The following is a 15,394-nucleotide window of genomic DNA, read 5'->3' on the forward strand; positions in this document are numbered from 1 at the left end:
TATGGAAACATTGTTGCTTGAATTTGATCAAACCTCTGTTGTGAACATACACTATTAGTGATTGGTTCTTTAAGATTTACCTCCATCTTTTCATGCAATATCAACAATAGCAATATTAATAATATATTGTGTTTATATGCAACTCAACTCCTACTCAGCTTTGAGCAGTTTACAAATGGTTATTTGTTAAATATTTAATGCTTCTAATCCATGTCATATTTAGGACAAATAGAGGATATTGCAAATTTTATCACAGTCTTTGGCAGGAAATGATCTGGGCAATTTTAATAACTAAATCATGAACAGATACTTTTACATTTTACTTGCAAATAAAAATTCTAAGATTACAGTTGCAACAGCTAGATTTTTAACTATGGCTTTTAAAGCATGGCTTTTAATGAATAATTAGTAAACTGGAGTTTAAAATCTATTATGTAATAATTGATAGAAGCATTCAGATTTTGTCATTTTTCTCAGTGTCCCTTTTTTTGATCAAATTTTATCCTTCCAGCAATTTGTAAATATATCAGCTGGGTTATATTCTGGCTTCACTGAATAATCCGTGCTGCTTCTTTAAACAATTGAATTAATCTCTACAAACCATACTTTCTTTCTTTGTTTATCACATTTCTGTACTACCCTTCTCCTTCAAAGAGGAACTCAATACCATACCATACCATTTTTCTTATTATAAGAAAATATAAGTCTCCAACATAGAAAGCCTTTTGATTTCTTTAACAGTTATGGGTGTGTTTAATATTTGTCTATGTTGGTGTATTCTCTGATATCCTACTTTTTAATATAGCAACTTCATCAATGTTGACCTCAAGTTCCTTCAAGAAAACTATCAATTCTTCTATTATTACCAATGTTTAATATAACAGCTTGTTTCCTTCCTTTATTGCTGATAATGTTTGTGTTTCTTTCTCTTTTTAAGTTTATGTTTTTCTAGTTAATCTGCATATTCAAAATTATTCTACTTGACCAATTTAGTTTATTTCTGTAATTCTTTCTCTTTCTTCTAAAATAATGTTTTACCTTTTATATATAGCAATAGAAATAAACTTAGATATTATTTCTACAACACTTATTGTATATACTACTTTATAGTGCTTTACAGCCTTCTCTAAGCAGTTTACAGAGTCAGCCCCCAACAATCTGGATCCTCATTTTACCAACATCAGATGGATTGAAGCCTGAGTCAACCCTGAGCTGATTAGGATCGAACTGCTGGCAGTTGGCAGAACCAGCCTGCAATACTACATTCTAACCATTCTGCCACCACAGCTCAAATTCCACATTTTTCTTTGGTCAGCACGTTTCAGAATGTACTATATAGATACTTATCAACTCAGTTTTGAATAATGGCACAGCTGCTTGATATCTGCAAAAAGTCCGATATTTTACTGATAACATTGATAAAGTTACAACCCTAAAATATGCCTCTAATATTTGTTGTGCATTTCTGAGCAGATGCAATACATTCTAGACATAGAGAATGTCAGAGTATATTCATGAACTGGAATAGAGGTTGGTAACAAGGTCAGCCAATCAATAGGCATAGTAACTAAATCAGCCAATGAGGACAGTTTAGAAACTGAAACTAGAAGTAGCCTAGGTGTGGCTCTATATTAAGCTCTGCAGCTCTGAAGTTATGTTAAGCTCTGAGTCTTTCTATTGAAGAAGATGAAACTAGCTTGCTTACTGAAAACTAGAGCTCTGCTCTGGACTTGCAACATGTTTCTGTCTGAGTTTTCTCCATGTTGGAGAAATCTATAAGTGGTTTGTAAAATCTACTTATTATGTTTATAAAGATGTTAAATGAAGCACCAGCCATCTGTGTTTATTTTTCTGGCACTGAATTAATGCTGCAAAACTCTGAATAGAGAAGATATGTAAGAAATAAGAAAAATAAAAAATAAAATGTAGGTGAAGAGAATAGTATATTATAGCATTAAGAAGACAGTTGCTCTATTGACATTTGCTATCTTGATGTAATCCTGCTGTAAATATATTTTCTAACACATTTACTCATTGTTAAATATGTACCTGCAATCAATTACATCATCCTGTATCAAGTAATGCCACCCCTATTTCCTCCAGGAATTGGTATGTATCTCAAACTGTCAAGACAATTCACACACACATTTGACATAACAAAAGACCAAAGTGGTCAATTAGGAGGACAATAGGAGAAGAGATAATAAAAGATAAACATTACCCTAACTTCCTTGAACAATTGAAGCTAGTGTCAGACTTCCAGCAATCCTTCATTTGAAACAAACAAACAACTCTGGGATTCATCGTTGCCAGTTAGATTTTGTTTTTCAAAGCATCTGCTTTAGTTTAATCTTGGCACATTGTGATTTTAAGTTATAACCAGACTTTTATTTTGCATAGGTGAATATGCATATAATCATTATGTTGTTCTAAGATGGCTGGAGAGAAGATGTGCTGAATGTAACATTAATATGTAACAATGTGGTGTTAGAAATAGATATTTCTTTGTTGTCAGACCATTAGAAAGAGGCCCCAATGAAGGGACATTCCTTAATGCCAAGTAAGATAAGGAAAAGCCATGTTGGCAAAATATGTGATGTGTGGTCATTGGGAGGTATTGAAGGAGATGGTGTTGTCTCCATAAGGCATTTCAGATTAGCTGTGCTCAGTCACTGGACCTGATGTAGGAGGGGCATGGAGGTGTCAGGATAGAAAGACTATAAAATGTAATATTCTGAAATCTCAAGGAGTGGTTCTTGGCTCAAACCTCATGTTGAGATAAGCTAAGATCCTACCGCTCTTTGCAAACAGCTTTTTCCCCTTTTGTATCCTTTGATTTAAGCTTAGAAATAAAATCTCTGTGTTTTCACTGATCCAAGTTCTTGTTATCTGGAGTCATTTCCAATAGATCCAAAGCCTCATCTATCTCATCTCTGATAATGTAAAGTTTGGCTTTAAATCATCTGAGTGGGCAGCTGTTCAAATGTAAAAAAAATATGACTACTCAGCACTTTTCATATAAACAATGGAATATGGACTTAACAATTGTGTGACCCTTACCATCAAATGGAGAAAAGTAGTGAAAACTGAAAGAATAAGTAGTGAAAACTGAAGCCCTATAGAAATAGCATATAAAATGCTAATACTATTGCAATAGCTATGTACCCAAAATAAAAATATTGGTGATAAATATGCACATCAACCAAAATTCAAACGCCACTAGTACTTTAGCTTATTATTTTATTTTAGAGTAGTTGACATTTTTAAAGGGTGAGATCCAATTTTAATTCAATTATTTTAATTAATTTGTTGTTCTGTCTCCCCTTCCCTTTCCCCAAAAAGGTAAGGGATTATACACACACACAAACACAGACAGGCAAGCTGGCTCGAACTTCGCAGAGCAAATCCTCTGTAACTGATAACATTCTTGGCATCCCACTACATCCTGCATGCCAGGTCTGAGCTGGCAGCAATTGTAAATCAAAGTCTTACTCACACAGAGGGAAATGGGTCTTTTACTTCACAAAGCACAAGGCAGCCCACAAAACAATCGTTCTTCCAACATAGTCACGAATAAAGTCTAAAGTAAGTTAAACTTTGTCCTGTACAAAGTTTAAGGAGAAAGCACACCCACTTTTATCCCCTGTGGGGTGTGGCTCAGTGACTCAGCTCACTCTCTGACCCTCCCACGCCTCCTACGTTGCTGCTCACATTTCTCCCTACAACGCTGCTTGGGGTCGAGCCAAGACTCCTCCTCTTCACTCCCTGTCAGGGGCTGTTCCGACATGCCTTCCTCCTGATTCATCTCAGGTTGTTCCTCTCGGTTGTCTGATGGAACCTGAGGCATTACCAGGGAAGAAGGCATTGGCAGGGAGGAAGGTCCTGGGGAGGAAGGCATTGCCAGTTCCTCCCCCTCATCTTCCAGGTCCTCTTCCTCTGTCAGCATAGGCTCGGGAGTCGGGGCCACAACAATTTGTTGTTCAATTAATGATGAATGGAATTTCTATTTGAATTTATCTATTTTAATAAAAGAGGAACTAATGATGACACAATAGCAGTGAGAGACTTCCACAAATAAGAGGGAGTCAATCTATTCTGAAAGTAGAACAAGAAGCAATGAAGGTAAATTAATAAGAAAAGAACCAACCTAGAACTAAGAAGAAATTTCCTGAAAGTTTGAGCAATTAGTCAGTTGAACAGCTTGCCTCTAGAAGTTGTGGGTGCTCCAATAATGAAGGTTTTTAAGAAGAGAATGGACAACCATTTGTCTGAAAAGGTATAGGGTCTCCTGCTTGAAGATGGATGGAAACTAATGAAGGAGAAAAGCAACCTAGAACTAGGAAAATGTCCTGATGGTTAGAACAATTAATCAATGGAAGGACTTGCCTCCAGAAGCTGTGGATACTCCAACACTGAATGTTTTTAAGAAAAAATTGGACAACCCACTGTTCAGGGTTTCCTGCCTAAATAGGGAGTTGGACTACAAAACCTCCAAGACCCCTTCCAATTATGTTATTCTGGTTTATCGCATAGAAAACAAAAGATAGATATTGGAGTTTTTTTTTTTACTGCTAATGTGTTTTTTTTCCACCTGCCATTATTAATTTTCCTTAACTCCAGTTTACAAGTCCCTGTATATCATAATTGGGACATGAACATGTATGGAGCCGTACAATTATCAATTACCCATTATTATTTTCAATCTCTAAAGAGTTACAGAAAACATTAAAAAGTAATGCATTTCAACAATAACAAAAATATAATATTCTTTATTTTCCTGGGGTATAATAGGAGAACAAAGAGCTTTCTTTCTGAAGTTTAAACAGTACATCTCTGATTTACAACCTAATGGTGGTCTTATTTCAAATGCGTAATTCTAATAGAGTGACACATTGGTCTGCAAGATGATATTATTCCCTGCATTTTTATCAATATTGTTCTTGAACGCAGAATGCGATAATCTGCTTGGTATATGTTCTGTAGGAAACCCAGCTCTTATTAAGCACAAACAATATCATTCAGAATATTTGGTCATTGCTGGCATTTCTTCCCAAATTTACATGCTGTCTGAAATAGTGACATTCACAACAAATCCATCAAATGAACTGGTTGATGATTTCATGTATGCAATTCATTGTTTTAAATAATGCAAATACAGAAATAGTTAAAATTTGTGGCATGATTGAATTGAGGTATAGGATGAATTTGAGCTGGTCTATGCTGCACTATTATTTATCACTCTGCTTAATAAGATTGTTATTACTGTAATTATTATCTGATTTCTGCTATGCAAGTTATTTTCCATTATGTTTTTAATGGTTTCTAATACCCTTCTTGATGCCATTATGCTAGGAATTAGTTTAATTGTAGTACATTACTTTATCATGTGATTGACTAGGTGAAGTACAAAAGAAATAAATGTATGTATTAACATCTCATTGCTTCATAACAATGATCAACTATAAAGCTGTGGATGACAGCAGTTAGTCTTACATGAAGATTTTGTATTAATGCTACTCAGAAATTTCCACTGCATTAAAGTACAATATAGTGGCATTTGAATTTCTTTTCCCAATATCCTGAGAAACAGGGTTTCTTTGGAAGAACAATGTAAAGAAAGAGGAGGTGGAAATAGTGGACTAGAATATTAGGGTAGAAGATAAACTTAAATCAGGACCTCTACATTAAGGCAAAATTCTGTAATTATTGATGATTATTCCATTTTGCAATTAGCCATCATCATCACTGATATTTAGGGTAGTAGAAGTAGAGTGTTACAGTAGTAGAAGTAGAGTGTTACAGTCCAGTATTCCAGGGTGAGTTTTATATCTATTGTCCAAAACATGCTTTTTTTTTTCAAAAGGCAACTGGACTTTGTTTGTACTTGAAGATGTTTCACTTCTCATCAAGAAACCCCATCAGAAATAAAATCAACGAAAGTCCAGTTGCCTTTTGAAAAAAAAACCACACCTTTGGGACAACCAGGACTGGATGACTGAGAATCTCCATGGACATTTTATATCTATTGTTACACAACTTTGCCCTGTGTCTTCAGCCTAGTTGTCTTGGATAATCAAAGAAATGCTATCCTCAAATGCTGATTTACCCACTTGTTTCAGCGATCATGGGTAGCATAATCTAATGTTGTGTGATACAATTAGAAAACATAGGTTAAGGTGCAGTCAATTCCAAATTTGGAAAGATATGTTCTAACACTTATTTCAGGTTCCATATGCAAAACTACCAGCACATCTTGGCTTTGGAATTTGCAGTCAAAGAAATCAATGAGAATCCCAGGATATTACCAAATATCACCCTCGGCTTCCATATCTCCAATAGCTATGTCCTGGCAAGATGGATCTATCTGGCTACCTTGGAGCTTCTCTCTACAAAGGGAAGGCTCACCCCAAACTATAAGTGTGATGTCAAGGACAATGTAATATCTGTCGTTGCAGGACATAATGCTTACATTGGTCAGTTCATGTCAAATATTCTGAGCATTTACAAGATCCCACAGGTGAGAGCTATCCCAGAAAGAAAGAATCAAGTCCAACAACCTCTTCATATGTTTATATGATTGGACAATATTCTAACTATATTTCACATAGGGAGGTGCAGACAGGAAATATTAAAAATGCTAGAAAATGGAATTCTCATAATTTTATGGATAATTATTTCATTTAACCAAGTGTCTGAATATAGTATAAACCAGTAGTTAATATTCAACTTTGTAGTTCATATACTGTATTTCTAAAGCTTCAGAAATGTACTGTCAAGCTTTGAAGCAGGCTTATGCTGTTGCAACCATTATCACCTCTCAGCTTGCCAATGAAATAAGGGGGAAGGTGGGGGGAATTAGAATGTAGCCTCCTCCAGACATCAGGAGAGCAACCTGTGGAACCAAGGGCACTTCAACAGGTGGCAAAGATCTTCAGAAGTATTTTCTCATAGTAATTCAATTGCCTTTAATTGGACAATGTGAAAAGCACCAAAATGGGGAGGGAGAATTCTATACTTTTATTATACAGGATTACGTGGAAAATAGCCAGAGCTGGTTTTGCCTTAGTCTGTGCCAAAATGATGCACTCAATAAGGCTTTGCCTAAAGAGATTGCCTCAAGATTGCCTCAATTGTGCTTGCTCGGTTGGTTTCTGTCAGTCAGAACCTTGACAGGTAATCTGTTAAAAGAAACATTAACAATTTCCATAGAAATTATATTGAAATATGCAAATTCTCCTATTCTTTGGAGAACAATATTAATAGTTTTATTGAACATATCTTTAAAGATAGCTAGAAATATTTTGATTTGGAAATGCTGTATATACTCCAATTCCTACATTTTTCTTAGCTCATATATGGTTCTGCTGCAGAGATGGATGACAACATACAAGCTGTTTTGCTCCATCAGTTATTTCCAAATGAAGACTTTCAAATTATGGGGATCATCCAATTGTTGCTTCACTTCCAATGGAGATGGATTGGGCTCATTGTCCCAAATCCTGAAAAGGGAAAGAGGTTTATACATAATAGGCTTGATATGTTTTCTAAAAAAGGCATCTGTTTTGACTTCATAGAAGAAATGCCAAAGGAATCAGTTGCCAATGACCTTGAGATTCAATTTAATGGCTATGTTACACTGTACAAGGTTATTATGAGAAGTAATGCCAATGTTGTGATCATATATTGTGAAAATGAGGATATACCCGTTTTTAGAATGTTTCCATATATTTCAGCATATGAGGGCATGCTAATGAAGAGAAAAGATAAAATTTGGATAATGCCAGCACAGATGGAATTCACATCAATCCCCTTTCAAAGAAATATGGGCCTGGACTTCATCCATGGTGCACTATCATTGGCGGTTTCCTCAAAGGAGATATTAGAGTTTAAAAATTTTATTCAGATGAGAAAACCCTTTTCTGAAGAAGAAGACAGTTTGACAAGACTGTTTTAGGAAAATGCATTTGAGTGTTCTTTCCCAAATATTAGGTTGGATGAGGATAGAGGCAATGAATGTACTGGTGAGGAGGCATTGGAGACCCTTCCTGGATCTGTTTTTGAAACAAATATGACTGGGCAAAGTTATAGCATTTACAATGCTATCCATGCTGTGGCCCATGCTCTGCATGCTATGCTTTCATCCAAACCCAAACACAGAAAAAGAGGAAATGCTTGGGAACTCAGGACTCTAAATCAAGAGTCATGGCAGGTAAAAATGAAATGAGTGTGGACATTTCTTTCAGTGGTGGAATTTTTTTTTTTTTACTACTGGTTCTGTGGGCATGGCAGGGGAAGGATACTGTAAAATCTCCAGTCAGAGAGAGTATTTGCCAGTTCTCCAAACTACTCAAAATTTCCATTACTGGTTCTCCAGAAGTAGTCAGAACCTGCTGAATACCACCTCCAATTTCTTTATTGAAATGACAATCATATCTTTATTGAAATGACAATCAAGTAGTATTTTGGAGTTGCATAGTTAATAAGTTCAATCTGATATGTGAGAACTTCCAAATGAAATGGGTTTTGCCATAATACTTTAGAGTAATTTACATATACCTAAACATGGTATGCAACAATGACGATAAGCAGGCAACATAAATGTTAATTTGAGAGGAAAATGACTTGTAGGAGAAAGCCAAGATTAATGGCAGTGGGCAGTGAGGAGCATGAGAAGAAGAAAAAAGAGAGATACAATTAACAGAGTTGGAAGGGACCTTGTAGATAATCTAGTCCAACCTCCTGCCCAAGCAGGCCCTACACTATTTCTGACATATGGCAGTCTGGAGTCTTCCAGTGATAAAGCTCCCTCAACTTCTGAAGGCAACTTTTGTTCCTTTGATTGATTGCTGTCACTGTCAGAAAATTTATCCTTATTTCTAGGTTGAATCTCCCCTTGTTCAGTTTCCATCCATTATTCCTTGTCTGGCCTTTAGGTGCCTTGGAAAATAGTGGGACTCTCTCATCTCTGTGCAGCTGCTCAAATATTGGAAATCTGTTATCATGTCTCCCCTGGTCCTTTTCTTCACTGGACTAGCCACGCTCAGTTTCTGCAACCATTCATTGTATGTTTTAGCCTCCAATTCTCTAATCATCTTGGTGACCTTGATCAACAGGCAGATCAGAGCAAGGTGGAAATGACATTTTTAGTACACAACAGTCCAGAGCAATAGAATTTAACAAGAATCTCATGAAAGATTATGTTAACATGCTGCTTCAACTGACATAAATATTTGCTTCATGCATGGGAATGCCAAAAGAACTCTTAAAATAATGTAGAGGAGTGTAGAGATGTCCTCAGAAGGACTTTTCAGGGAAAGTAAATGACAATTTTGTCCTGAGAAAGAAGGGACTGCATGAAAGAGACTCCAGATAATCTTACCTTAGAAGGAAACTTTAGCAAGATTTCAAGTTTAATACCCTATAGCAATAAAAAGAGATTCTTTTACTGTGCTTTTTGACTGCTGTCTCAAAAAGGCTAACATATGTATTACCATGTGCAAATAGGTGGCACTATACATTTTCTAAATAAATAAATATGGCTTATGAAAAATCTTTCATTCGTATGTACTCATTCATACTCATTATTTCCAATCTCTAAAAATCCCTATCAATTATTTATATTTAGTTCCATTGGTATCTGAAAACTGTTTCATTTAACAACAGCGCTGGAGATAAGGTTTCCTTTGATGAAAGAGGAGAACTAGCAACTGGATTTGATGTTATCAATTGGGTCACCTTCCCCAACCTATCATTTCACCGAATCAAAGTTGGAAACATAGCTCTGATGGCTCCCCGAAACAAGGTTCTCACTATTTCTGTGGAGAAAATAATCTGGCCTACCATGTTTAACCAGGTAGTTTTGCATCAACATCAAAGCATGGGGAATAATTTATTTTATTGTTATTTATAGCTCCAAAATTCAGACAATTTCTTCAGAAATTAGAGGTACAAATTGACTTTTTTTTTTTTTTGCAAAGTGACTCATGAACATGATTGCTATAAAGTTAAAATATCCATATAAAAATTGACCTGAACTGAATTTATTAAGATCAATAAGACAATACTTATTCCATGGCAACAACATGCAGCCTTTCTCCTCCTTTTCTTGATTTAGCTAAAATTCAAAAAAGAAATTAAAATATTTTTTTTCAAGAAATATTACTTTTTAAAAGCCACTATTTATTAATATGTAATATATTAAAGCTATATAGGCATTTAATTACTGTATAAAAAACTTTACACATAAAAAGAAAGTGCCTAACCTGTATTGGTTGTTCCTACAAGCAACAGGATCCTTATCAGCTTTAAAATTACAGTGATACTTAATTTAATGTGGTAAGGCTTTATTTTTCTAAAATTCCTAAATATATTAAAATTTTGTAACACAGAGAGTTTTCAATTTTCATCATATTAATATTATAGTCCTAATTGTTAGGTTAAGGGGGCATGGTGACTCAGTGGCTAAGACACTGAGCTTATCGATCAGAAAGGTCAGCAGTTCGACAGTTTGAATCCTGAGTGCCGCATAACAGAGTGAGTTCCCATTCCTTGTCCCAGCTTCTGCCAACCTAGCAGTTTGAAAACATGTAAAAATGCAAGTAGAAAAATAGGGACCGCCTTTGGTGGAAAGGTAACAGCATTCTGTGCACCTTCGGCATTTAGTCTTGCTGGCCATAGAGATGGCTTTGGACAGCACTGGCTCTTCAGCTTAGAAATGGAGATGAGCACCATCCCTAGAGTCAGGATTGATTAGCACATATGTGTGAGGGGAACCTTTACCTTTAATTGTTAGGATAACTAGATACCTTGACTTCACACTCACAATTTCTTGAAGATGCATTATCTTTTTAAAACCATCTATATGCTTATTAATATATCCATTTCTGCAGAATGTACATACATTCAAACTTTGAAAATGTAAGCAAGTCAAAATTAGAAGAATCAGGCACAGTATGAAAAGTCCAGCAAGATTTATGGCTGAGCTTTCATAGGTTGAATTGCTAGGGTCTGAGAGTCTCTCTTCAGCATCATTGCAAAGAATTGGGAGTTTCAATCTTCTGATCATTTGGAAAAGTCTGGGATATTCACTCAGCTCCATGTCACCCATGAGAAACAGATGATATAAAGTGAGGGGACCTTGGTGCTCTCTGAGCTTGCTTGTTTTTTTCCAGATATTTCATTACCCAAACTAGGTAATATCATCATCACCCACACTGATAACGTTTCCTAGTTTGGGTAATGAAACGTCTGCAAGAAAACAAGCAGAGAGCACCAAGGACCCCTCATGTCAACCCTGAGCTACAAATATTCTCCTTTATGAGATGGTGTAAAATGCTACATGACACAAGATGAATAAATGCATCAACAGTAGCAATAGTAGCTTAACAGAGTTTTCTTAATACTATCCAACTTTTGTAAAATATTGTCCTGATTGACCTAGGGCAAGGCTCCAAAAGTGCTCATAAGTACAGTTTTCTCCATATAAGTCTTGGACTCATTCTGTGTATCCATCCTACTCCCAAGGCCTTGCTATAGAAGTAGAGGCTTATTGTTTGGAAGACTGTGTAAATCAAAAGTAGGAGAGCTGATCATAGAGGTTGTCCCCCCATCATGAAAAACCCTGACAGAAACAACCTGAGAAGCAGCAAGAGAAGGTTTCATATTAAGCAACGTGTGAGGGGTCATAGATGGCTTAAAAGTCATTAAGAACTGCCAAGCATGTCTGACACCCAATTCATCATGCACAAATCTATTTGTCACAGGTGGCAGCAAAGAAGCTGCCCCAGTGAAGTTATAGTTGCTGTTTTGGAGACCCAATGATTGGAATTAAAGCTGTTCTAAGATAAATGGGGAGGTAGCTGTTCAACTGCAAGGAGGAAATAAGTTTGATGAGGTTTGAATGTTAGGCAATAATTTCATTTTCATTTTTTTAAAATTAACAGATGTGGCCTCTTTCACTTTGCAATGACAATTGCTTTCCAGGTTATAGCAAGATAAAAGTAGAAGGGAAGCCATTCTGCTGTTATGATTGCCTTCGTTGTCCCAAAGGGAAGATTGCAAACCAAACAGGTAAGAAATATCCATTATATGGATTTGTTTCTATACTTAAGCCATATTGACAAACCACTTGAAATTTTACACACACACACACACATACACACACACACACACACACACACAATTTCAGGGAAAGAGATGTGAGAATTATACAAGGGAACATAGAAGGATTTCTTGACATTTCTAAACTGGGGCCTTTGAACTTGATGGCTTCTTAAAAATACTAAAATAAATACCCAAAGGCTTCATAGCAAAGCTTTTTTTTTTAAAAAAAAATGTGCAAGTTCCTAAGTTAAATAATTGTCACTTTGGGGAGAATTTAAGAGAGAAAAACACATTCTGAATGTTTAGTTTCAGAGATCAAACATGGAAGTATTCTTTTTTTTTTCCTGGTGAGACTGGTTTATTAGGATAACCTGGTCCACCCAATTATGAGACGGGGTACACTGTTTCCATTTTTGCCTTTCAGTCCCAATCCAGGAGCCTTCACAGGCAGTCACTTTTATACAAACTATTTTTCTGTTAAACATGTTTTACTGACAAACTCCCTTTATTTATATTTTTTGTTGGTAAAACATAAATTTAACATAAACATGGAAGTCAAAGAGACTTTTGAAGCAGCTTTGGAGCTGGTCTGCAATTGATGTTTGAAAGAAATAGTCAAGTAGCTCACAATAGCACAGAATTACAAAAGATTATGAATGAAAAAGCACTGAACAATAGATAGGTCAACATACAAGTCACATTTTGTTCTGCTACTGTTATGTATAGATTAAGCCTGAAGTAATCAAATAATTAAATCCCTATGGGACATGTCCTTGATATTTACCTGAAACATTTATAGGTTTGGAATATTTAGTGTTGAATACATATAGCCAGTTCTACATCTATTCACTTTACATAGATAGACATTTATTTGAACTATCCTATATGTCTCAACTTTTTGGATTCCAACAAATCATACTTACTTATAACTGACATACATAAGGCAAAAAGCATTTGGAATAAATCAAACCATATTATTTAATTAACAATTGATCTAACTTGGTGTTTTAAACTTTTTGCTCTTTTGACCCCTTCCCATTTTTAAAGATTTTGGAAGACACCCCCCCAGGGAGCTTTTATTTTTATGGTTTAGTTATTGATATACACAATATAAAATATGAAAATTGCTGCATTTATTGAATCATGAAAGAGCAAAAAGAATTAAAATACTAATCACAATAGATATTAACATAAAGACAATATTTTAATGAATAAAAATAATGAAAAGAATAACATTATTTTAATTATTTTGCAAATAATATTAATATTGATCATATACATTTCATTTATTGTATCCAAGAATCCTTGGACCATACTTTAAGAACCACTGATTTAACTCAAACATTTTTGATATACATATACAACAGTGTTTTGTTTTTCAGATGCAGATGAGTGTCTTCACTGTTCAGAAGATCAATTTTCAAGCCAGGATCAAAATCTTTGCATTCTAAGAGAAATAATATTCTTGTCTTACAGTGAACCAGTGGGAATAACCTTGGTGTCTGTTAGTCTCTCCTTTTCTTTCATCACAGCTTTGGTGCTGGGAATCTTCATTAAAAAGCAGAACACCCCCATTGTCAAAGCCAACAACAGGAATCTTGCCTACATTCTTCTTATTGCTCTCCTGCTTTCTTTCCTTTGCACTTTGCTCTTCATTGGGCAACCTGACCAAGTGAAATGTCTCTTGCGACAAGCTGTTTTTGGCATCATATTCTCTGTAGCTCTTTCTTGTATATTGGGGAAAACAATTGTAGTGGTTCTTGCTTTCATGGCCAGCAAGCCAGGTTCAAAAATGAGGAAATTGGTAGGGAAATGGCTAGCCAACACTATTGTTTTGTCTTGCTCTGTGGTGCAAATTACCATTTGTAGTATGTGGTTGGAAATTTCTCCCCCATTCCCAGATTCAGACATGTATTCCATAACTGAAGAAATTGTCCTAGAATGTAATGAAGGTTCAGCCATCATGTTTTACCTTGTCCTTGGCTTTATGGGATTCTTGGCTTCTATCAGCTTCACATTGGCCTTTCTAGCCAGGAAGTTACCTGACACCTTTAATGAAGCCAAATTTATCACCTTCAGCATGTTGGTCTTTTGTAGTGTCTGGATATCATTTGTTCCAACCTACTTGAGTACAAAGGGAAAATATATGGTGACTGTGGAGATCTTCTCTATTTTGGCTTCGGCAGCTGGATTACTGGGCTGTATCTTTTTCCCCAAATGCTATGTTATTCTACTGAGACCAGATTTGAACAAAAAGGAACAATTAATAATAAAAAAACACAAATGAATTGTGGCTCTGTAAATTATACATTCTTGTAAACCTACTGCTGGAACATTGAATGGCCACTAAGTGACCAGTTGTAAGGACTACATGTTGTGTGGAGAAAGGGAGGGAGAGACAGAAACACAGAGAGAGAGAGACAGACAGACAGACAGACAGAGACAGAGAAAGACACACACAGAGAGAGAGAGAGCGTGGGGAGAGGGAGAGGGAGGGAGGGGGAAGATTATATGTTATTTCCACTCAATTGCAGATATTCTCTTCTGTTCTATTTATGGTAGATATTTGCAGCAAACAATTCAATATATGTCATATTTCTCCAAGACTTTATATTGAGATTCTCATTCAAGCAGTTCATGGCTGTCCCAAGGTGCTTTCTCAAAAGGCAATTGGATTTTTTTCCTTGAAGACATTTCATTTCTCATCCAAGAAACTTCTTTAGTTCTGATAAAAGCAAAGAAAGTCCAGCTGCCTTTTGAAAAAACACTGGGTTTCTCCCAAGAAGATATTTCCTTTATTTCAAATAGGCTTTGTCTTTTAAATAAAAATCTGAAATCCTCTTAGAATGAATTGTATAGAAACATGAAGAAAATTCCTGGCTCAATTTCTTAGAAACAAAAGTGGGATAAAGTATTGTCATGTTTCAGGCCTTTGCAATGTTATGCAATTTGTATTTTTCAACAAAAGCCACAGATTTCCACCATATGTGACTGATTATTAGATAAGCCACAATAGCTACCCTGGCCATGCTGGTTTCACTTATAATTGGACACCAGTCACTCTTGCTCTGTTTGTGGACCTCATGGTAGTTGTTGAAGATGTCCTTTTGTCTATTTTGTATTGTGCACTGTGTTGTCCTTACGTTTGTCATTTCTGCCCCTGCCAATGGACTTTTTCTATGGTGGGGGTTTGCCAGCAGCTGTGATGGAGGAATGGAATGGGCTATTTAGTCCCTGAACCTTAACCAGTTGTGATGAAGGATGTGCATTTCTTGAAACTGATAAATGTAGT

At 35.8% G+C, this 15,394-nt stretch overlaps 1 protein-coding gene across 1 annotated transcript; it reads left to right on the top strand.

The window, feature by feature from the left end:
- The first annotated feature begins 6,241 nt into the window (after positions 1 to 6,241).
- LOC113427562 (vomeronasal type-2 receptor 26-like) lies at positions 6,242 to 14,389 on the top strand. The gene is made up of 4 exons (XM_087946177.1): positions 6,242 to 6,517; positions 7,349 to 8,209; positions 11,943 to 12,069; positions 13,485 to 14,389. The coding sequence occupies exons 2-4, from the start codon at positions 8,069 to 8,071 to the stop codon at positions 14,387 to 14,389; spliced, it is 1,173 nt and encodes a 390-aa protein (XP_087802303.1). The 5' UTR covers positions 6,242 to 6,517; positions 7,349 to 8,068.
- The last annotated feature ends 1,005 nt before the right edge of the window (positions 14,390 to 15,394 follow it).

The sequence above is a fragment of the Notechis scutatus genome, chromosome Z (genome assembly GCF_049901735.1).
Source record: "Notechis scutatus isolate UNSWTSFEM ecotype Mainland chromosome Z, rNotScu1.2, whole genome shotgun sequence".
Lineage (NCBI taxonomy): Eukaryota > Metazoa > Chordata > Lepidosauria > Squamata > Elapidae > Notechis > Notechis scutatus.